The following is a 25,327-nucleotide window of genomic DNA, read 5'->3' on the forward strand; positions in this document are numbered from 1 at the left end:
TTTTGCAATCACTGTATTACTTAATGATGATCAACAACAGTTTTGGTGTTGTCATGTATGAAGCACACTCTGAGTCTTCTGTCATTGCAGAGCAAGAGGATCGGACACTTCTTCTTCTGGTATGTGCGCAGTGAAGTGGCAGGGTGTCCATATTTCCGTCAGCGTATGGCTGTGATTCTGGAGGCCTACTTGCTGGGCTGCGGTCAGTCCATGTTGAACAGCTTCTGCCAGCAGGTCAGAGCTGTGGAGGCACTACATGAAGTGTCTCTCATGGTTAAGAAACTCTACCCTGACAAGACTGACCTTCCCCCATCAGGTAGGATACATCAAGTCATAGCAAATCCATCCTTTGACATTTGTCTTATTTTATGACAGTGATACTCACTGAATTTATACCATTTTAGGCATGAGTCTGGACGTTTTGATCAAATTAGAGGAACAATGAAATGCATATTTAGAAACAGAATAGCACCGCTTAGCATACAAAAGAATAAATGTTTCTAACAGCTATACCAAAGAGACACACTGATATTTGCCACCAGGTCCCATGTTCCTGATATGTAAAATAAAGATTACAAACAAGGAAGACTGAAGGTGCACAGTGCATAACGTTGTGCTCAAAAGTTGTGTTTTGTTTGTTTGTTTGTTTTTTTTTTTGGCAATTTTTCAGAGAATATGAATAACAAAAAAACATTTTATTCCACTCATGGTTAGTGGTTGGGTGAAACCATTTACAACCCCAATTCCAATGAAGTTGGGACATTGTGTAAAATGTAAATAAAAACAGAATACAATGATTTGCAAATCCTCTTCAACCTATATTCAATTGAATACACCACAAAGACAAGATATTTAATGTTAAAACTGATAGACTTTTTTGTTTTTGTGCAAATATTTGCTCATTTTGAAATGGATGCCTGCAACACATTTCAAAAAAGATGGGACGGGGCAACAAAAGACTGGAAAAGTTGATGAATGCTCAAAGAACACCTAACTGGAAACAGGTGAGCGCCATGATTGGATTTAAAAGGCGCATCCCCAAAAGGCTCTGCCGTTCACAAGCAAAGATGGGTCGAGGATCACCACTTTGTGAACAACTGCATGAAAAAATAGAACAATGTTTCTCAACGTTCAGTTGCAAGGAATTTACGGATTCCATCATCTACAGTCCATAATATAATCAGAAGATTCAGAGAATCTGGAGAAATTTCTACACATAAGCGGCAAGGCCAAAAAACAACATGAATGACCATGCATTTAAAAACCGACATCTTTGGGTAAAGGATCTTACCGCATGGGCTCAGGAACACTTAAGAAAACCCTTGTCAGTTAACACAGTTCATCACTATATCGACAAGTGCAAGTTAAAACTCTACCATGCCACCTTCTCTGGGCCCAAGCTTATTTGAAATGGACAGACGCAAAGTGGAAAAGTGTGCTGTGGTCTGATGAGTCCACATTTCAAATTGTTTTTGGAAATCATGGCTGTCATGTCCTCCAGACAAAAGAGGAAAAAGACCGTCCAGATTTTTACCAGCGCAAAGTTCAAAAGCCAGCATCTGTGATGGTATGGGGGTGTGTTAGTGCCCATGGCATGGGCACTAACACATCTGTGATGGCACCATCAATGCTAAAAGGTACATCCAGGTTTTGGAGCAACACATGCTGCCATCCAAGCAACGTCTTTTTCAGGGACATCCCTGCTTATTTCAGCAAGACAATGCCAAGCCACATTCTGCACGTGTTACAACAGCGTGGCTTTGTAGTAAAAGAGTGCGGGTACTAGACTGGCCTGCCTGCATTCCAGACCTGTCGCACATTGAAAATGTGTGGGGCATTATGAAGCGCAAAATATGACAGCGGAGACACTGGACTGTTGAACAACTGAAGTCGTACATCAAACAAAAATGGGAAAGAATTCCACCTACAAAGCTTCAACAATTAGTGTCCTCAGTTCCCAAATGCTTATTGAGTGTTGTTAGAAGGAAAGGTGATGTAACACAGTAGTAAACATACCACTGTCCCAACTTTTTTGAAACATGTTGCAGGCATCCATTTCAAAATGAGCAAATATTTGCACAAAACAATAAAGCTTATCAGTTTGAACATTAAATATCTTGTCTTTGTGGTGTATTCAATTTAATATAGGTTGAAGAGGATTTGCAAATCACTGTATTCTGTTTTTATTTACATTTTACACAACATCCCAACTTCTTTGGAATTGGGGTTATATTGTCAAACAACTGTGTTTACTCTTTTTAAATCATAATGACAAGAGAAACAACCCAAATGACCCTGAAAAAAAGAATCTAAAATTCTGCCAGGATATGCAAACTTTTGAGTACAACTGTATGTGGCCCTGTGATAGACAGGTGTCCTGTTCAAGGTGTACCCCGCCTCTCACGCTATGACTGCTGGGATATGCTCCATTCCCCCTGTAACCCTTAATTGGAGTAAGCAGGTATAGAAAATGGATGAATGGATGTTTTAATACCAGAAAATTAAAGTATATTTTTCCTATTGTCAGTGGGACATGACTGATTTTTGTAATGAATGATCTGCTATTGGTATTTGTCTCAAAGTTCATTGTATGGTATACAAATAATGAATGTTTATGATCACAATGGTAAAAATATTTCATGAGGTGAAAATGAAATGTTCCATTCAGCAAGGTGCATTGTTTTATGTAACACCTAAAATGGATCCTTGTCATCTGATATTTTATTAATTTATAAACAAGAGAAAAGGGACCTACATTTTGCTGTACGTCACTGGTCCTTTGAGGTCAACGGGTTCCACAGAATCCAACACAAACTTTAAATAGCAATTCAATCCAAAATTGTTCTGAGTCAACTTGCAAAAAACAGTCAGATAATTCAAAAACAATCCTGACAGTGTTGTCTGTATCTGATGTCGTGCATTGACTTCTTCATGGACAGACTGACATCTGTTTAACTCAGTCCCGCAAAAAATTGTAACAGAAATTTGTTGAGCTCTTCATCTGACAGTGGTTCTACTTCAGCTAGAGACGTCCCTGCAATACCTCTATAAACGGCTTATGGTGTGCTGGATTTGTTTTTGTGTGTGCGTGTGTGTGTGTGTTCCAAGAATGAGCATCCACATAAAATCCTTAGAAGATTGCCTTGCATCAGTGAGAAGCTGGATGTCTAGAAAATTCCTACTTTTAAACTCTGATAAGACTGAAATGATGGTTCTTGGTCCAGTGAGACATCGGCATCAATTTGACCAGTTAACGCTCAGCCTCGGCTCGTGTGTCATACATCACACTGACAAAGTGAGGAACCTTGGGGCAATTTTTGATCCTACATTGTCCTTTGACCTCCACATTAGATGTATTATGAGGACTGCTTTCTTCCACCTGCGAAATATAGCAAAGATTCTTCCCATCCTGTCTATGGTTGATGCTGAGACCCTGATCCATGTGTTTGTCTCTTCTAGATTGGACTACTGCAATATTCTATTTTCTGGTTTACCACAGTCCAGCATTAGGGGTCTCCAACTGGTTCAAAATGCTGCTGCCAGATGTTTGACATGAAGCATAAAGTTCGACCACATTACACCCATTTTGGCATCTCTTCACTGGCTTCCTGTCCCTGTGAGATTAGATTTTAAGGTTGTACTACTGACCTATAAAATTGTTCACAGACCGGCACCTCCCTACCTAGCTGACCTAATTAAACCTTATGTACCGGCCCAGGCTTTGCGTTCTCAGGGTGCAGGACTACTTTGTGTCACTAGGGTGAATAAGAAGTCTGCGGGTCACAGAGCTTTCTCTTATTGTGCCCCTGTTCTGTGGATTGATCTCCCTGCGTCAATAAAACAGTCACATTCTGTGGAGACTTTCAAGTCCAGACTTAAGATGCACTTATTTTCCCTTTTATATGGATAGCATACTGGCATAGTATAGTTCTACGCTTTTCACTCTTTTAATTCATTTTATTAGGAAACAGAGCATGCCACAGCCTCAACTTTATCTAAAGTCTGGGTCTTTTAGTGAAGTTTAGGGCGAGTGGCCGTCGATCACCTTAGTATTCCCTGTTTTTCTTGTTCTTTAATGCTGACAAATTACACTGTATTTCTTGTCTTTCTGATGCTTGATTCTGTTTTTTCTCTCCGTTTAAGGTGCAGCTCCATCCAGAGATGGGTGTGGTAATTGTGCTGGAAACCCTCCTGTCCTGTGCACCAACAGCTTTTCCTGTATATTCGTTTTATGAATTGTTCTGTAATTTATGTCTGTAGCATGGGCCAAGCAGAGGGTCACCCCTTGAGTCTGGTCTGCTTGAGGTTTCTTCCTCAGAGGGAGTTTTTCCTTACCACTGCTGCTCTGGGGGTTAGTAAGGTTAGACCTTACTTGTGTGAAGCGCCTTGAGGCAACTCTGTTGTGATTTAACGCTATATAAATTAAAATAAATTGAAAAATTGGATTGAAAATAAATTGAAATTGAGCAGTGTCAGTAAGCTCGTTCAAATCATCTTCTGCCACCAAAACAAACCCACCATGTTTGATTTTAAACTAGGCGGCGGTGCCGTGTCAAAGTTTGCGAGAGAGCTCGTATGAACGGCAGTCTGTCAGTGCTAGATTGCTGCATGCACGCAAACGCAATACGTCGTGTTTTTACGATTAATGGAACAAAATTGCAAATGGGACAAATGATCAATATCATGTGACATACAAACTACCAATGAAATGACAAAGATCTATTTAGGTGTTATATAATTTATAGTAAGAAGTGTTACAGTGTAGTATTAAATCAAACTTTTCTCTATTTTTTTGTGGTTCTGTGTTGATGCTGTTTTAGCTGCCCCTGAAGCTCCAGGAGCTCCTCCGAAACTGCAATCTCCATATGAATTTGTTTTGCCCTTTGACCCTCGAGTCAAAGCTGGGAGAATCCTGGTGAGTCTGATTTTCTATAATGTCCATTCTTGATGAACCCATGACCTTTGTAGCCTCAATTTCTTGTTCGCTGACACCTGTGGGACCCAATGTACTTTCTGCTGCTGTAGCCCATCTGTTTCAGGGTTCAATGTATTGTGCATTCAGAGATGGTCTTATGCATACTTGATTGTGATGAGTGATGATCTGAGTTCACTGGTGAATTTCTAGTAGCTCAAACCAGCCTTGTCATTCTTGTGTGACCACTGCTATTCTCTGTGCATTCCTAAAGATGGCTGTACGTGCAAATCCTGGGAGATCAGCAGTTTCTGTCATAGTCAACCAGCCCGTCTGGTACCAAAAGCCATTGAAACATGGGACGAGAACAGACACTTGAAAATTTGGCATAACATTCTGGCACAACAGAGCTGTAGAGAGGGTTTAAATACACTAGGAGCTAAGTTAAACTAGAAACAGGCATGACAGGTGGGGCTTCTATGCCCTGGCCTATTCAGCCTGTACATGGACGACCTGTCAAGGCAGTTAAGAGATTGTACAATAGGGTGTATTGTGGGTAGCACCTTAATCAGTCGCTTTATGTATGCTGATGATTTGGCCATTACATCTCCCAGTAGCTCCAACAGCTTCTCAACATATGTTCAGACTATGGGGTCAAGTTTGACATCAAGTATAATGCCAGAAAGACTATGATAATGATATGTACGACCTCATCTTAATTTCCCAGGTTTCTGTTTGTCTGGTCAAACCCTGTCTGTGTGTACCAATGCAAAATATCTAGGTCACATCATCAATAAGACGGAGGATGATGCTGATATGCTCAGATGGAGGAGAATGCTATATGTCCAAGCCAATATTGTTATGTGTCGGACGCGGTCGGAGCACCGACCCAGCGTTTGAAGGACCAAGCATAAAATAAGCAGAGCACGGTTCAAAGGATAACAGAATTTATAAACATAACCGTGAGTGATATTAAACAACTAAACAGTCCGCGGTCTGGTGAGGTGAAAACACGGCGCGCTCTCAGCAGCGCAAACGGTCCGGAGCCACAGCAGTTCGGACCCAGGGACCCCGCCGACACCCCCCAGGTGGCCGCGACAAACCGAGTCTGTGAAGAAAGAAAGCATGAGGTGAGTCCAACTCCACACAGAGAGACACAACTCAAAGGTGCACGCAATCAGCAAACACTTCCTGGCTTAAATCTATACATCAGCTTCTCACCCTGCAGGCACGGAACAACTCAGTTCAAATCTCCACTGCAGCAGAAGCGGATTAGACAATTAGCATAACGTGACAGCTCGATAACACAAGGTGTGAGGGGACACCAAATCCACTGTCATTACTTCATAAAAGTCACCAAAAACCAAATTACCTCAGGAAGTGTGCTGAAGAGCGTGAGACCTCACCCAATCCTCCTTCACAGACTGTGGCGTCAAACCTGGAGCGGTCTCTGCATCCGTGATGGTGAGATTGTTCTCCTGACGTCGATCTCACACGTCTGCTCACAACGTCGAGTCTCTGGCCATCACACACTGTGCATTCAAGGTTTAAATGCAGCAATCTCTGATTATGACAAAATACACCACAGCTGTGAGTCCTGATGACCTGCACGTGATAACAAGCCTCAGGTGTTCAGGGTGAGGTCCTGATGCTCAGCCACTCAGTCCTGAATGCATACCACCTGGTGGGAGAAACAGAAAACAAAAACCAAACCAGCCAAACACCCCAGCCCACAACAAATATGTTAGTGAGAAAATTTCACTACTGCTCTGATGAAGTGAAGCTGAACTTGTTTAGAGCTTACTGCACCTATGTGTACATGGCCCCCCTCTGGGTGAGGTATAAGAAGGAAAGTTTGCGCAAACTCCAGGTTGTGTATAATGACTGTCTCAGAATCCTGCTCAAGAAGCCCAGGGGTAGTAGTGCCAGCAAGCTTTTTTGTGATTTAGGGATAACACCTTCCAGGCCACCCTGAGAAGACTGATGTATACGTTTATATGTAGACTGCAGGGGTGCCAGAATAATGTTGCTATTCTTATTATACAATCCAAGGTGTAGTTCTGTTAGATACCAATCCCATATGTGGAAACACTGGTATTTGTGCCTTTTATAGAATAGGTATGCGCTTTTATAAATGTATAAATGGCTTTTTTTACTGCTCTTATTTATTAGATGCCTTTTAGTGAATTTGCACGAGCGCTTTTTTTAATACATATTAGGTGATATAATGCCTTTTACACTGTGTGATTGTTTTATGTACTGTATGTGATGGTGTGTCTATTTGGACGTTGGGGTCTGCAATAAAGTTTGATTGATTGATTGACAGGGAACAGAAGAAAGCAGCAGAAACAGACATGGGGGGGGAGGTGTTCAAAATAAGACATGAAGTCAGACAGAAAAGACAGTGTTGGATAATGACATTAAGCCACTGGACAGTGATGCTGCTACCTTTGCATGAGAACAAAGGTCCAAATCATCAGAGGTCTTTTGCTACCAGTTTTGCTATTGTGATTGTAAGACCTGGACAAAATTTGGAAGTTGCTTGCAGGTAATGAAAAGAGTAATAAGCTGAAGAGGGAGACATGAATGCAGAAATAACTCAGCTGGGTGAACAGCTGGAGCTGAATGTCAGACATACAACATGACCAGAGAATTGAGGCAAGAGTTAAATGTAAGGTGTTTTGGGCATGCAATGGAAAGAAACAAGGAATATGTCAGACAAAGAGTGCGACCTATGGGAGAACCATGAAAGGCAATAAATGGAAGTCTGAAATGGAGGTGAATGGATCCAGCAAAGGAAGACTTAAAGGAAAGCAGGATGAATGTATGAAGCTGACCTACACATCAGCTTCAACTGAGCAAAAAGGAAAGCAAATTCCCAGTGCAGGACACCGTTTGATGAACAGGTCAAAGCAGCGCTAACAAAAGGATTTTACACATCTATATCTTCCTTTCAAGTATTAATATAACGCAGTGCTAAAATACCCTGGGCTGTATGAGCATGTAATCAATGAAAGAGCGTGTAGAAAGAATGTGACCTTTTGACCCCTTAGAATAGGTAAGGTTATAGCCATCTTGAACTTGTCCAAGGTCTGTGTCCCAAGAATGTTCCCTGTGAATTTGAAGACGCTGGCAGTAATAGGACTGGACAGACAGATGGACGGATGGGGGCAAAGTCTTTGCAATACCCAATGGCCATATTTTGGCCTTGGGGAAAAATTCATGCACACCCTGATGCTGTGCTCCGTTTGTGCAGTTGGAAAAATGCAAGGTGATGGCATCCAAGAGAAACCCCTGTGGCTGGAATTCTGTCCCATGCCATCGCCCACCAACCCCACACCTGTAGGAATAATCTTCAAACAGGGGGACGACCTCAGACAGGACATGCTGGTCATTCAGGTCAGATTCCCCCCTTAGTTAAGATACTGATTTTACTTGTTGGTGTGTGTATTTTACTTTAGGAAAAGTGACTGATCTGATTTCTTTTGATGTTTTTTTAAATAGACATTGATAGTGATGGATTCTATCTGGCAGGAGAAATCTGTGAACCTCAACCCTCGTTCCCTACGGCTGCATCTCCACAGGATACAATATAGGTATTGAACAAAAGTACTGTTGTTCCAACAGCATCTTGTCACCCAGTGGTAACTGGGGAAAACAACTGGAAATAGGGTTGTAACTGAAAAAGTGACTGAAATCACCACATGATGATGCAGTGTAAACCAAAACCAGACGGGCAACTTTTAACCACAGCCTTGATGGAACCACTTCTGGCATGAACTTTCCAACTGGAGTTGCACTATTACGGTGCTTACCACAGCTCATGACCAAATGCTCCAACTCTAATCCAGGTCAAAATGAAAATAAAGAAAATGCTTTAAATATTTTCCTTTATATATAATGAGTCTATAATGTAAAAACAATTTCACTTTCTGAAATACCTAACAAAAATATTGTACTTTTTCATGATATTATAATTTTGTAGATGTAATTTGTGCCTATCAGGTGTAGCAAACCAGATGGACACAAATGCAAGCTCACTAGACTTGGCAATGTTCAGATGGTTTAATAACAGGCAGGGATTCAGTACACAGGAGGTCCAGCAGCGAGGCAAAAGTAGCAAAAGGCGAGAGGCTGAGACGTGGTACAGTAAACAGGCACAGGACAAAACACGGTGTAAGGGCTATCAGAGGCAAGGCAAAATCAAGGTCAAAAAAACAAGGTGGAGTCAAACACATGCAGGCAAAAAACAGAGCAAAGAACAGGGCTGGAAGTGTACAAAGACAACAATCTGGCGGTGAGGACTGTGAGGGCTTAAATGACTTGTGGTGTAATCAGTGAAACAAGATGCAGATGTCAGTGAAAGTTCTGGACGGGGCGTGACCGGGGAAGACAAAGATTGTGCACAGTGCAAGAAAACACAGAGTGGAGTGATGGAAGAGACAAAGACACGTGAGCAGGTGCAAGAGCGGAAGTGGATGAACACACTGAGCAGAAAGAATCATAGTGGGAGAGATGAGGACACAAGGGCTGGTGCAGGGGCAGTCAAATAAGAAGGGCAAAATCAGAAACCAAGGACAGAATGCAAAGCAACTATGACTGGAATGTATTACGCATAAACATATGAACTGAAAAGTGAATCATCAGAATAAGAACAAAATTAAGATGGAAACAAATCATGACTGAAGGAAGAAATAAAAGATAATCAGGTGGCAAAACAACCTATATGCAAACAGAGACTAAAACCCAGTGACTACAAGCTAATGCAATAAATAAAACAAGATAACAGAAAATGACCAGTGCCTCAACATAATCAGTCAGTGCCTCTGTCAAGTGAAAAAGAAACTGTTATTTTTATTGTACAGTGATTTTACTCAAGAAGGACCCTTTTTTTCACAGTATGATTGAGATTGTGAGGAATGCAATGACTATTGCTGCGTCCAAAGGTGCCATGGAGGAACCACCGGCGCGTTCAGAAATGATGCTCTGTTTGAGTGGCTCAAGTCAAAGTGTCCACTCCAGGAAATTGTGAGTAACATGGGAAAGATGTTTTAGTGCCGCTTGGACTATTACATGTTTTTCATTTATGAAGTAACATAATCATAATAACACAAGATGAAGGGACGATGGACTGCAGGTATAGACTGGAATAAGCAGGTTTAGAAAATGGATGGATGGATGGATGGATGGATGGATGGATGGATGGATGGATGGATGGATGGATGGATGGATGGATGGATGGATGTATGGATGGATGTATGGATGGATGGATGGATGGATGTATGTATATATGGATGGATGGATGGATGTTGATGTTTTATCAATGCAGGTTGTGATTTGTATGATGGACTGCAGCCGACTGGGGTATTTTCTGTCTCCGTCCTGATGATTTTTCCACTTTACCACTGAACTGATGTGATAATCTGATTTAACTGCAGCACTATCAGACGGTGGAGAGATTTGTGAATCCTGTGCTGGTTACTGTGTGGCCACCTACGTACTAGGTATAGGAGATCGTCACAATGACAACATCATGATCACAGACCAAGGTATGGTTCAGAGAGTGAACCACCTACTATTACTGTAACACAAATGTAACTTTCAGATTATGAGAGAATGCTGGACACAATAAAATATATTTAAGTGCATGTCAGGTGAAATAATTTATTCAAGTCTTTATAGAAGCAGTGTTTTTGTATTTGGCTTTCTCACTCCTAGGCAACCTGTTTCACATGACTTTGGCCACATTCTGGGCAACAGGAAGCACTTTCTTGGCGTGAGCAGGGAGCGAGTGCCATTGTCCTCACACCTGACTTCCTATACGTCATGGGCAGGGTCAAAGGACGCAGTAGCCTCTATTTCCAACGATTCAAGGTGAGAAGACCTGGCTGATTGTCAGTGTCAGAAGATTATCACCTCATTTTCATTGAGGTGTAATGTGAAACACAACAGAACAATTTTTTTTAATGATCCAAGAGAGATTTTGGAAATCGGAACAAGAAATATACACAGCTTTGATGTGGATTCTATTATACGCATTACCACCTTGACCAAATGTTTTGCTATAGTATATATATGTTATTGTGGGCATGAAAATGAGGTGCTTTTTGTGACGGGGGCACAAAATGCGGAGTGACGGGGGGTCGGGGGGCTTATGGTTAGAGTTAGGGGAGGGTAGACACTTTCACGTTGGTTAGAGTTAGGAGAAGGGGAAAATTATACATAGCAAAATTTTAAAAAATGTGTCACGAAAATGGGGCACTTTTCATGACGGGCATGAAAAAAATGTGAGACTGGGCTGTGTTGTTGTTGTTGTTGTTCATTTTTCATATCATTTCAGTTTGATGGATTGCATCACTTGTGACACGTTAGCTTTTGACTGCTTTGAAAATTTGGACTGATAAAAGTTTGTGTCACCTTGTGTATTACAGAAGAGTAACTAAAATCTGGAGTTAACAATTTTTTTAAAATTCAGTCCTTATCTCTAGTAATATCTGTAATCTTTACATAAAATAATAATATTCACAAACTGAAATCTCCCATGTCCAGTGATACATTTAATTGACATGGAAGAAAGTCGTCCCCGTGACAATCGTCTGTGATCACTGGCTAGAGCAGTGGTTCTCAGTGTTTTGACGAGTACCACCATAGAAAATATTTGGCTTTCCAAGTGCCACCATTACAACCAGAATTAAAATAATTCTATTCAACTCAGTTTATTTATATAGCGCCAAACCACAACGTAGTCACAGGCACTTCACAAGGCTGAGGTCTAACCTTACCCACCCCCTGAGCAAGCATGTTGGCAACAGTGGTGAGGAAAAACCTCTTGGAAGAATCCAAGTGTAGGGGAAGCCAGGGCACAGCGGATCAGAAATGTTGTTTTGTGGCAGCATAAGTACATTATGCATAGGTTTAGGTCATTCTATTGTGGATTTAATACAGCAAGTTATTGTTTATAAGGCTGTGTTATTTATGTCTCCCCAAGAGTAATTTACAGGTGTTTAAAATCGATTTTAAAATTTTTGAATTAGTGTCCGGGGCACAGTGAATCAACTTAGAATATAATGAAAAAACACATGATTATAAAGGTTTCGTTAAAATTATTAAATATATGCTGATGCATATACAAACTATAATCCAGCAAACCAGCTATGTAATGTGTGAGTGTCTTATATAGTGAAATAAGTCCAGCTGTTTATATATACAAATTATAGAAATAATTCATGGAAAAATAAATGTATAAGCTTCAACAAGTAATATTTGTCATCCACTTGATACTGGGGCTTAGTAAATCACTTTCTAGACTGATTCATTGTGCCCCGGGTGCATGTGACACACAAGTCATGTTATCAAATAGCTGATAGTCTGGAGAAGACATAACACATGCTCATCAGATGGATGGGGTAGTCTTCTAACCAATAACAATTTTTTGGGCCACCTTTCCTCTGTTGTGAGAAATAAATACAAAGACACTGACATCCACAAAATTTACTTTTGATAGGAAAAAACTGACTTCGCTTGCCACTTATTTATTTATGTGTGTGCTGATTTATTTATTATGTGCCTTGCCGGGAGTGTGCAAAATTTCATTATGCCTGCATAATGACAATAAAGATCTTGATTGATTGATTGATTGATTGATTGACTTAGTTTTATCCTTAATGTATCCAAAAACAAAACACTAATTTATAAGGGGGATGTCTTTATACATAAAAATATGGCATAACTGCTGCAACTGTATTTGTAGTTTTCCAGACAGTAGCTACTAATTCACTGTGCCCTGTGATTCACTGTGCCCCGGTTTTCCCTACAAAGAAACTAGGCTACCACAGAGCGGTTGCACATCTTGACTCACCTACTGCATTGTGGAATGTTGGTTACATTCACAACAGCTCAAAATAGCAGAAGCAGTATGGATTACTATGGTTTATATCAGTTTAAACTGAAGTTGACGGCTTAAAGCATTTTTGTATTTGTCGTGGACGCCTGTGACATCCAGGACGTGTCCGGCAGTAAAGAATTGATTCCTCTCACATAGACAGCATTGGTTCAGAATCTGCCAGTGCATTTGACTTGATACCTGATCCGGGCCAGAGGTGTCGGGTTGAGTTTGGACAAATATTTGGAATTGATACTCGGGTGAGTTGGGTTCAGTCCCGTCAGCACTGAATGTACCGAACTTCTGTGAAACGTTGATGTCATAGCCCTGTCTCTGTAAGCTCAGCCGCTCGTAATTAATCATATGTGCTGACGTGACTGAACCCAGAAAAAATTCTATAAATTCACTGGGGTATGACTATACACCAGAAGGCTCTGGGAGGCGCCAGAGAGCACCAACAGGCAGGCTGTATATATTCATCTTGGTGCAGAGTCAGTATTAAAAGCATGAGAATGATAATTAATTGTTGCACATGTATTGACAACGACAGACCTTGTAGTTGTAAGTGTAACATAATAAGCTGTTTTAACCCCCAAAACGTGAATCAGCTGCAAATCGTGAATTATCTGCAAACTGTTAATTACACGCATCTAGGAGATTTACATCAATTTAGAATTGCCATCATGTTTGTTTCTTACAGCAGAGTCTGATTTGCAGCTCAGTGTGTATTCTGGTGTGTTTGGAGTGTTTGTATTTTTTTTTTCTCTCTGAAAAAAACAAAATCTCAGTGACTTAGTGTACCACCAGAGGGAGCTCACGTACAGCAACACATCCAGGTGCAGGTATTGTCAAAATAAATATAAAAATAGTTAAGCTATCAGATTTACATAAATTTACCATTTATGATGATTAAGTCTGATTCATGCTTCTGCAACTCTGTAACTCCGTGTCACGCTGTCGACGTGTGTGACAGTTTTGAAGTTCTCCGTCTCTGGATTATGCTTTATTCTGGACTGTGTTCCTCAACAAGCTTTTCTTTCTGCAATCATCACTTCCAATTCAAAGGTAACCTGTACAAGTTCCTCTTTTTCTGACTCCGTGTTGTAAACTTGTGGACTTTTCTGATCCATTATTTAATCAGCGTGAGCACTACAAAAACTATTAAAATCTGAGAGGAAAGAGTGAAAACAGAAAAGTGTCAAATGACAGCCTTATGTGGTGTCTGATTTAATAGGTGCACGTCAAGCTGTGGGTCCAAGTCTTAGCACGTTGTGGGAAAAAAAAAACGTCTGGGCTTTTGATCGGGTATATGACTCTGGTCCCACTTTACTTGAATCTGTGAGTGTCAGAGTGCTGAATTTTAGTTTTGTACCTGTTACTCTGCACCTCCAGACTGATCTGTCCGGTTACATAGAAGAGTTTATAATGGACATACATTGCGATCAGACAGGACATTGTATCCGATGTGAGCAAAAATCCATTAAACAAAATTGATTATATACGGTGTTTATTCAATGGAAAACTGTACAAAGCATCCAGTTTATATGATAACAGTTTAGGTGAGTTTTACTGTACATGGGACTGAACATTAAATTTACCTCTCAAAGCTTTGACAATGAAGTTGCTTCCATCCCACATGGCTGACTTTATTTTCCCAAATGTTTCTTCTGTTCAGATCTGAAGGGAGTCTGTACATCTTGAAGCCCTTGCTATGTCTATTTGTGCCTCCAAATGCACAGCAACCCGGCATTTTCAGCGAATAAATAAATAAAATAACTGGATTTACATGCAGACAGATTAACAGTGAATGCTATTTTGACCCCAAGATGGCACCATGAGTCACATGACCGATTTTTGTTTGTTTGTTTGTTTTGACTCATCATGTCGCTACTCTCTGAATAAAAAGACTCTAACCAGTACCACAGGTTGAGAACGCATGGGGCTAGAGCATGTGTATCAAACCTGGAAACAGTATAAGCCCTGAAGCCCATTGGTGCCATTGGTGTTTATCCAGATCCATAGCATAAAGTGGATAGAGTCTATGATTCTCCTTGGATGGGACTCCAGTTTCACGCAGGTCACAACTTCAGTATCTCAAACATTTTGTGTCCTCTGCATTAATGATCATTTATACAGTCTCATTATTTAATATACAAATAATGAATGTTTATGAGTTCAATGGTACGAATATTTCATGAGGTGAAAGCTGGAACATAACATTCAACAAGGCGAAGCCGAGTTGAAAGGTTTGTTTATGAACTGAGTGTTTTTGCAAGTTGATTGAGAACAGTTTTGGATTGGATTGGACTGCTATTTGATGTTTGTCTTGGACTGTTTGGAATTACAACCAAAACGTAAGTCCCTTTCTCTCTTGTTATAAATTAATAAAATATCAAATGACAAGGATCTATTTTAGACGTTATATAAAACAAACAATTTTTTTCTTCATTTGTGCAATGGTTCATGGGGTGAAAGATGAAATGTTCCATTCAACAAAGTGCATATTGAAAAAGTACCAGCAAACCTTGGACATGGGAACAGGTTAAAGTAAAATACTGAAATGTTAAAATATAAAATAATTGGAAATTCATTCTAATTAATAAAATGTTGAAATCATTAAAATCTTTCACTCCCTAAAATGGGAAGAGTAACATGTTCAGGTACGTTAAAGGATCTTGAGGATTGCACAACACGTATTCTCTCTACTTAGAATTTCCTGATTATTATTTATTCAGTGATTGCAACCACTGCCCCCTGCAACAATGACACAGCCAGTAGTTGTGCCTATGTCCTGAAATGATCTGAAACATTTGTCGTTTAATCCTTTTTACATTGAATAATCTAGTCCAGAGTAGACTTGCCTTCCCACATACAGTATATTTCTCTGACAACCAGTCAGGCTTCTTTTTCAACATCCAAGAATTCTGGGATCACACCAAATCATCAACAGTTTAGTGTAGCTAAGGCGATAATCCTCAATAGCCCCCTGAGGAACGTACTAGGAAGAGAGGTTTGTGGCTTAGAGAAGTGTTTTATTTTGGTTTTCTGAATGAATGTAGTTGTTGGTAATCACAAATGGTTTCCAGTGTAAAGACAAACACACTGACACTTCATACAGCTATCTGTAAGCAAAGTACAGTCATCAGCAAAGTGAAGGGTTTTCTTTCTAAAATCCCTTTGGCCCATACATTACTGCTACAACTTTTTGTCGATTTGTTTCCATTTTCAATTGATAATTTATTTAGTAATAAGTATAATATCTTAAATAATACACTATTGTTCAGAATATAGGATAACATCTATCATAAGACAACCCCTTTTTTCAATACATATTTTGGGAGGAGTGGGAGGAGGAAAGAGAATTATTTATCTATTTATTTTACAAAGAAAATGCTTTCATTTGACAATAATGCTAATAAAAGTAGATTTTAAGGGCAGGCCCTCACTAATTGTTTCAGTCATGTATAGTGACACACAGCTGCTTTGAGGATCACAGAAAGCTTTTCTGGCTGTCTTCATTTTTAACCCCTTAACGCCCATCGTCGCATATATGCTACAATCTCTGACTCAAATATGCAACTTACCAAATCGACCTGTATGCCTGTTGTCGCAAATTTGCAACATACCATCATTATTATTATAACATTATAACATAAAGTCATTACCAGAATACCCAATATTACTATCTAGTTTTTGTGCAAAAGTGAAATTAATAATCTCAACATTATTTACCATCTACTTAAAGGCAAAAACACACACAAAACATTTTTTTTATATACAGCTATAGAAATTCGGGCGTTAAGGGGTTAATCATCTTTATGAGATTGCAAAATTCTCCCATTACACTCTCATACTGCATTGTGTGGCTGCTTGAGAGTTGTTTCATGACTCTGTTGCATATATCACTTTGAACTTAAAGTTTACATCATAACTTGTTCTGTTCAGGATGATCACTGTCTCTCTCTGCCATGCAGTACTCTAAGCTTGAAGGGCAACTCCTTCAGTTCTGGAAGGCACACTTGTTTCATGGGTACTTTTCGCCACCTGCTGTTGCAAATGTATATGATATAAAACATCTAAATCCAGAATACAAGGCAACCCCATTTTTGCAAACGTATCTAACAAATGTATTTGTATGGCAGCACGCTCACTTCGGGGAGAATGTGAGGCATTATTTGTAAATCGCTTTGAGCATCTGATGCAAATGGAAAAGCGCTATATAAATGCAGTCCCTTTACATTTAACAGTCTGATATTCTGAACAACACAGGAATAGCTATTTGTATAAAGTAGTGCTTCCCAAAAACAGCTGCTACAAAGTGACAACATTAACACATGGGAGCAACAGAAAATAAAATTCAAAACCTGTGATTAAAATAATGAACACAATAAAAACAAACAAACCAAAAGACAACAAAGTAACTTTTCTATTTTAGGCAAATACTTTTCATGCATTATATATATATTTTTTAATAAAAAATCAATAGTTTTCATTTTTCCTTTTGCTTTATCTCCATATTGCCTCTTTTTCATGTTCCCCTCCTCTGTGTCTGTTACAGGACACCTGCACCCAGGCATACCTCTCCCTGCGTTCCCACTCCCGCCTGCTGGTTACTCTTTTCTCCCTCATGCTGCTCACTGGCATCCCAGAGCTGAGTGCTGCAGAGGACATGCGATACCTACGGGAGGCGCTCCAGCAGGAACAAAGTGAGGCAGAGGCCAAGGAGCACTTCCTCCAGCAAATCACAGTCTGCGAGCAGCTGGGTTGGACCGTACAAGCCAACTGGTGGATCCACATGTTGGCTGGCATCAAGTAGACTTTTGCAGCGTCTGTAATTAGCGGGAGCACTGCAGAGCGGGCGAGCTCAGTGACATCCTTTTATTTGTTAATTTTTTAAAAACTTGTTCAGAATACTTTGGGCTACAAATTTGATAATGTGAATTACTTATGAGATCAATAACTGCTATGAAGGTTTTATTTCTTTGTTGTAGTGCAATGGCACCCTCTTCTGGTGAATTAGATGCAATTAACTTCTTGGCAGCCAGTGTTTTTTCTTTGTTTCCTCACTAGGTGTTGCACAAATGTAAGTGTGCAAGTTCAGATGTCTTGATGATGCACTGATTCTCAGCTGTCAGTGGATTCATGCTTCAGTCAGTTGTCATCAATCTGTCTCCTGATGTGTGTGTGAGCAGTCTACCAACACCTGGGCTCAGTTCTTGTCATACTACTGTTGGCTGTGTGTGTCCTTGTACAAGACACTCATCAGCATTGGCTTTGTCCATTTGACTCTAAATGGTACTAGCCTGTAGAGGTGGGCGGATCGATCCTAATATCGATAATATCGATACCAACGCTGGTATTGATATTGAACAATCCTCATGTAAAAAGATCGATACTCAAGCTTTTTCTCTCCCGCATGCATTGACTGCTGCGCACGCAGATTAATCAAAGTCTCCTCTCTGTCTGTAAGGGCAGCGCTGCGCTGTGTCACACAACATGGAGCAGCGCACCCTTGTATTGTGGTTTGTCAGCCCCCCTACCTCAGGAGATTCTGATTTAAGTTGGCTGAGTGATATTTTTTTAAACAAAAGTGTTGATTGTGATAATAAAGTATTTTGTTGTCATGTACAATGTTTGCGAAATTCTATCCTAGGTCTTTTGGATCCTTTGGATCCATGAAGCTTAAATATGAAAACGTATCGGTGTCGGTATGGGTATCAATATCGGCAATACTGGGCCTGTATTTACTTGGTATCGGATCGATACCAAAATTCCCGGTATCGCCCACCGCTACTAGCCTGGCCGGGGAAGTAACATCTTGTCAAGGTGGGATTAGAAGATTCTCTTCCACTTCTTGCTACGGAACCCGGGAATAATCACTACACCAAGTGGGCCTGCAGAGCCTTATATGGGACATACCTCCTCTTTACGAAGACTTTGATTAAAGGTCATTCTGTAAGAGTTTGACACCTCTGGGTTTAAATGTAATATTATACCAGGACAATTAACTGTATTATATGGTTTTGATGCTACGCGCGCTCTGATTGGCTTATTTCAAATCTGTTATTTTCCTATATCAGACTGGTTACCATGACAATCGGTCCAGAACATGTATTGCATTTGTTGCAAACCAGAAAGCTAAAAACACGATTAGAAAAAAAGGCAGACACGAACGTACTCCATAAATATCTAAACAGCATCGGAAAAAACACACAGACTGAAAGCTTTGACTTTATGCTTGGTTTGTGCTCTGATATGCACTGTGGGACCTTATATGTAAACAGGTATGTGTCTTTCCAAATCCTGTCCAATCAACTGAATTTACAACAGGTGGACTCCAATTAAGCTGTAGAAACATCTCAAGGATGATCAGTCGAAAGATGATGCATCTGAGCTTAATTTTGTGTTTCATGGTAAAAGCTGTGAATATTTATGTACCTGTGATTTCTTAGGGTTTATTATTATTATTATTTTCAATAAATTTGCACAACTTTCAAAAAAATGTTTTTCACAATGTCATTATGGGGTATCGTGTGTAGAATTCTGAGTGGAAAAGTGAATTTCATCCATTTTGTAATAAGACTAACATAACAAAATGTGGAAAAAGTAAAGCGCTGTGAATACTTTCCAGATACACTGTAAACGTCCTTGGCAGGAATCTAAATACGTTACCAGTATTATGTATCCACATATTCCACTTTTGCCCATGTTTTGTGCTAGTCTGGCTATTTGTACTGACACGACTCCAGACAAGCAGCCTGTAATTTAGTGACATATCTATGTTTTGCATTGTTGTCCTTGACAGCAAAGTAACTGCAGCTCATCCTGAAGCTGCTTTTCCCAGGCTGTGGAAAAGCGTAGGCGTGTAGCCTGCAAAATGCTGCTACTGAGTTAATACACGAGTTCATCCCCTCCAGGTTATTGACACAGGAACTTAAAAACAATAACTATCTTGTAATACACCAATCAATACGGCATATAATGAGGATAATCTGATTTATTTTGCTTAATATAGATGAAGTACGAGGTCTATTAGAAAAGTATCCGACCTTATTATTTTTTTCAAAAACCATATGGATTTGAATCACGTGTGATTACATCAGACATGCTTGAACCCTTGTGGGCATGCGAGAGTTTTTTCACGCCTGTTGGTTACGTCATTCGCCTGTGGGCAGTCTTTGAGTGAGGAGTCGCCCACCCTCTCATCGATTGTTTTCATTGTTTAGGAATGGCTCAGAGACTGCTGCTTTGTTTGATCAAAATTTTTTCAAAACTGTAAGGCACAACTGAGTGGACACCGTTCGATAAATTCAGCTGGTTTTCGGTAAAAATTTTAACGGCTGATGAGAGATTTTGGTCTGGTAGTGTCGCCGTAAGGACGGCCCACGGCGCCTGACGGCAATCTGCGCTTTGAGGCGGCAGCGTCTCGCCGTTTCAAATTGAAAACTTCCACATTTCAGGCTCTGTTGACCCAGGAAGTCGTCAGAGAACAGAGAACTTTCAGAAGAAGTCGGCATGAGGAGTTTATTCGAACATTCCATTGTTAACGGACATTTTGTAATGAAAGAATGTGTGGGCAGAGTCGCATGTCGGGCCGGACCCGACCGCGGGGGGTCGCGACAGGAAAAACACCTCCGTTGGAAACCTTAACGCACAAGTTGGAACATGTCCAAGCTGTTAAACAATTTCTCAGTTACTCACTTGTTGAAAGCCATCAAAAGCCGCCTGAATTTTACAAATGGTTTTCAACACAGATGTGTTTTTCCTGTCGCGGCGCACACAGATTTTGCGCACACGTCTTTCATTACAAAATGTCCTTAAACAGTGGAATGTCCGCATAAAGTCCTCATGCCGGCCTCTTCTGAATCTTCTCTGTTCTCTCACGACGTCCTGGGTGAATTAAGCCTTAAATTAGGATGTTTTCAGGTAGAAACAGGCCGACGACGGTGCCTGGAAGCGCTGCGCGACGTCCCGCTCCGTGGGAAGTCCTTACACCGACAGAAACACCCCATAATCTCTCATCAGCCATTAAACTTTTCACCGAAAACCAGCTTAATTTCTCGAATAGTGTCCACTCGGATACTCCTCACAGGTCCAGAAAAAATTTTGATAAAGCAACGCGCGCCGTCTCGAGCAGCGTGTGAAACAAAGGAATTCAGCCGAGAGGGCTGAACCACATCTCACTCAAGGCCTGCCCACAGGGAAATGACGTCACCGACACGCGTGAAAAAACTCACGCATGCGCACGAGGGTTCAAGCATGATTGGTTGTCGGGTTTAGAATACTGTACCTTTGATAAGAGGAAGAGACAACCAGGCAATAAAACAAGTGAGAAGTGTTGTCGTGCGTTGCCTGTGCTGCTCCACAGCCTGTCCAGTGGATTTTTATTTTATTTTATTTTATTTTTTAGCACTGTTGTTGTGCGTTACCTGTGCTGCTCCACAGCCTGTCCAGTGGATTTTTATTTTGTTTTAGCACTGTTGTTGTGCGTTACCTGTGCTGCTCCACAGCCTGTCTAGTGGATTTTTATTTTGTTTTAGCACTGTTGTCGTGCGTTACCTGTGCTGCTCCACAGCCTGTCTAGTGGATTTTATTTTGTTTTAGCACTGTTGTTGTGCGTTACCTGTGCTGCTCCACAGCCTGTCCAGTGGATTTTTATTTTGTTTTAGCACTGTTGTGTGCGTTACCTGTGCTGCTCCACAGCCTGTCTAGTGGATTTCTATTTTGTTTTAGCACTGTTGTCGTGCGTTGCCTGTGCTGCTCCACAGCCTGTCCAGTGGATTTTATTTTATTTTATTTATTTTTTAGCACTGTTGTTGTGCGTTACCTGTGCTGCTCCACAGCCTGTCCAGTGGATTTTTATTTTATTTTATTTTTAGCACTGTTGTTGTGCGTTACCTGTGCTGCTCCACAGCCTGTCTAGTGGATTTTTATTTTATTTTAGCACTGTTGTCGTGCGTTACCTGTGCTGCTCCACAGCCTGTCTAGTGGATTTTTATTTTGTTTTAGCACTGTTGTCGTGCGTTGCCTGTGCTGCTCCACAGCCTGTCCAGTGGATTTTTATTTTATTTTATTTTATTTTTTAGCACTGTTGTTGTGCGTTACCTGTGCTGCTCCACAGCCTGTAGTGGATTTTTTTTATTGTAGCACTGTTGTCGTGCGTTACCTGTGCTGCTCCACAGCCTGTCTAGTGTCGGATTCCCTGTTTGGGAATCCGCTAGCTTAGCGTAGCTACTAGCTCTTAGCCGTTTTAGCATGGCGGCTTCTCCTGTCTCTCCCGTACTTTTCTGCTCTGGGTGTGAAATGTTTAGTTATTCCTCGGCCTCTTTTAGCAGTAACGGTACATGTAATAAGTGCAGCTTATTCGTAGCTTTGGAGGCCAGGCTGGGCGAATTGGAGGCTCGGCTCCGCACCGTGGAAAATTCTACAGCTAGCCAGGCCCCTGTAGTCGGTGCGGACCAAGGTAGCTTAGCCGCCGTTAGTTCCCCCCTGGCAGACCCCGTGCAGTCGGGAAGGCAGGCTGACTGGGTGACTGTGAGGAGGAAGCGTAGCCCTAAACAGAAGCCCCGTGTACACCGTCAACCCGTTCACATCTCTACCCGTTTTTCCCCACTCGACGATACACTCGCCGAGGATCAAACTCTGGTTATTGGCGACTCTGTTTTGAGAAATGTGAAGTTAGCGACACCAGCAACCATTGTCAATTGTCTTCCGGGGGCCAGAGCAGGCGACATCGAAGGACATTTGAAATTGCTGGCTAAGGCTAAGCGTAAATTTGGTAAGATTGTAATTCACGTCGGCAGTAATGACACTCGGTTACGCCAATCGGAGGTCACTAAAATTAACATTGAATCGGTGTGTAACTTTGCAAAAACAATGTCGGACTCTGTTGTTTTCTCTGGGCCCCTCCCCAATCAGACCGGGAGTGACATGTTTAGCCGCATGTTCTCCTTGAATTGCTGGCTGTCTGAGTGGTGTCCAAAAAATGAGGTGGGCTTCATTGATAATTGGCAAAGCTTCTGGGGAAAACCTGGTCTTGTTAGGAGAGACGGCATCCATCCCACTTTAGAGGGAGCAGCTCTCATTCTAGAAATCTGGCCAATTTTTTGGGATCCTCCAAACTGTGACTGTCTAGCGTTGGGACCAGGAGGCAGAGCTGTGGTCTTATACACCTCTCTGCAGCTTCTCTCCCCCTGCCATCCCCCTATTACCCCATCCCCGTAGAGACGGTGCCTGCTCCCAGACCACCAATAACTAGCAAAATCTATTTAAGCATAAAAATTCAAAAAGAAAAAATAATATAGCACCTTCAATTGCACCACAGACTAAAACAGTTAAATGTGGTCTATTAAACATTAGGTCTCTTTCTTCTAAGTCCCTGTTGGTAAATGATATAATAATTGATCAACGTATTGATTTATTCTGCCTAACAGAAACTTGGTTACAGCAGGATGAATATGTTAGTTTAAATGAGTCAACACCCCCGAGTCACACTAACTGTCAGAATGCTCGTAGCACGGGCCGGGGCGGAGGATTAGCAGCAATCTTCCATTCCAGCTTATTAATTAATCAAAAACCTAGACAGAGCTTTAATTCATTTGAAAGCTTGTCTCTTAGTCTTGTCCATCCAAATTGGAAGTCCCAAAAACCAGTTTTATTTGTTATTATCTATCGTCCACCTGGTCGTTACTGTGAGTTTCTCTGTGAATTTTCAGACCTTTTGTCTGACTTAGTGCTTAGCTCAGATAAGATAATTATAGTGGGCGATTTTAACATCCACACAGATGCTGAGAATGACAGCCTCAACACTGCATTTAATCTATTATTAGACTCTATCGGCTTTGCTCAAAAAGTAAATGAGTCCACCCACCACTTTAATCATATTTTAGATCTTGTTCTGACTTATGGTATGGAATAGAAGACTTAACAGTATTCCCTGAAAACTCCCTTTTGTCTGATCATTTTTTAATAACATTTACCCTGATGGACTACCCTGCAGTGGGGAATAAGTCTCATTACACTAGAAGTCTTTCAGAAAGCGCTGTAACTAGGTTTAAGGATATGATTCCTTCTTTATGTTCTCTAATGTCATATACCAACACAGAGCAGAGTAGCTACCTAAACTCTGTAAGGGAGTTAGAGTATCTTGTCAATAGTTTTACATCCTCATTGAAGACAACTTTGGATGCTGTAGCTCCTCTGAAAAAGAGAGCTTTAAATCAGAAGTGTCTGACTCCGTGGTATAACTCACAAACTCGTAGCTTAAAGCAGATAACCCGTAAGTTGGAGAGGAAATGGCGTCTCACTAATTTAGAAGATCTTCACTTAGCCTGGAAAAAGAGTTTGTTGCTCTATAAGAAAGCCCTTCGTGAAGCTAGGACATCTTTCTACTCATCACTAATTGAAGAAATAAGAACAACCCCAGGTTTCTTTTCAGCACTGTAGCCAGGCTGACAAAGAGTCAGAGCTCTATTGAGCTGAGTATTCCATTAACTTAACTAGTAATGACTTCATGACTTCTTTGCTAACAAAATTTTGACTATTAGAGAAAAAATTACTCATAACCATCCCAAAGATGTATCGTTATCTTTGGCTGCTTTCAGTGATGCCGGTATTTGGTTAGACTCTTTCTCTCCGATTGTTCTGTCTGAGTTATTTTCATTAGTTACTTCATCCAAACCATCAACATGCTTATTAGACCCCATTCCTGCCAGGCTGCTCAAGGAAGTCCTACCATTATTTAATGCTTCAATCTTAAATATGATCAATCTATCTTTGTTAGTTGGTTATGTACCACAGGCCTTTAAGGTGGCAGTAATTAAACCATTACTTAAAAAGCCATCACTTGACCCAGCTATCTTAGCTAATTATAGGCCAATCTCCAACCTTCCTTTTCTCTCAAAGATTCTTGAGAGGGTAGTTGTAAAACAGCTAACTGATCACCTGCAGAGGAATGGTCTATTTGAAGAGTTTCAGTCAGGTTTTAGAATTCATCATAGTACAGAAACAGCATTAGTGAAGGTTACAAATGATCTTCTTATGGCTTCGGACAGTGGACTTATCTCTGTGCTTGTTCTGTTGGACCTCAGTGCTGCTTTTGATACTGTTGACCATAAAATTTTATTACAGAGATTAGAGCATGTCATAGGTATTAAAGGCATTGCGCTGCGGTGGTTTGAATCATATTTGTCTAATAGATTACAGTTTGTTCATGTAAATGGGGAATCTTCTTCACAGACTAAAGTTAATTATGGAGTTCCACAAGGTTCTGTGCTAGGACCAATTTTATTCACTTTATACATGCTTCCCTTGGGCAGTATTATTAGACGGTATTGCTTAAATTTTCATTGTTACGCAGATGATACCCAGCTTTATCTATCCATGAAGCCAGAGGATACGCACCAATTAGCTAAACTGCAGGATTGTCTTACAGACATAAAGACATGGATGACCTCTAATTTCCTGCTTTTAAACTCAGATAAAACTGAAGTTATTGTACTTGGCCCCACAAATCTTAGAAGCATGGTGTCTAA

General features: G+C 40.7%; 1 protein-coding gene across 1 annotated transcript in view; it reads left to right on the plus strand.

Annotated features, from left to right (window-relative positions):
* The window catches only part of si:rp71-17i16.5 (phosphatidylinositol 4,5-bisphosphate 3-kinase catalytic subunit gamma isoform), a 40,524-nt gene extending 22,476 nt beyond the window's left edge, over window positions 1-18,048 (plus strand). Inside the window, 15 exon segments of the mRNA XM_034172149.1 lie at window positions 91-330; window positions 4,821-4,857; window positions 4,860-4,915; window positions 8,169-8,196; window positions 8,199-8,311; window positions 8,417-8,467; window positions 8,469-8,521; window positions 9,812-9,846; window positions 9,849-9,940; window positions 10,351-10,375; window positions 10,378-10,461; window positions 10,631-10,642; window positions 10,645-10,707; window positions 10,710-10,786; window positions 17,353-18,048. Of these exon segments, the coding sequence (XP_034028040.1) occupies window positions 91-330; window positions 4,821-4,857; window positions 4,860-4,915; window positions 8,169-8,196; window positions 8,199-8,311; window positions 8,417-8,467; window positions 8,469-8,521; window positions 9,812-9,846; window positions 9,849-9,940; window positions 10,351-10,375; window positions 10,378-10,461; window positions 10,631-10,642; window positions 10,645-10,707; window positions 10,710-10,786; window positions 17,353-17,610 (1,224 nt within the window). The 3' untranslated portion in view covers window positions 17,611-18,048.
* Window positions 18,049-25,327: the final 7,279 nt, after the last annotated feature.

Source organism: Thalassophryne amazonica, chromosome 6 (genome assembly GCF_902500255.1).
Source record: "Thalassophryne amazonica chromosome 6, fThaAma1.1, whole genome shotgun sequence".
Taxonomy (NCBI): Eukaryota; Metazoa; Chordata; class Actinopteri; order Batrachoidiformes; family Batrachoididae; genus Thalassophryne; species Thalassophryne amazonica.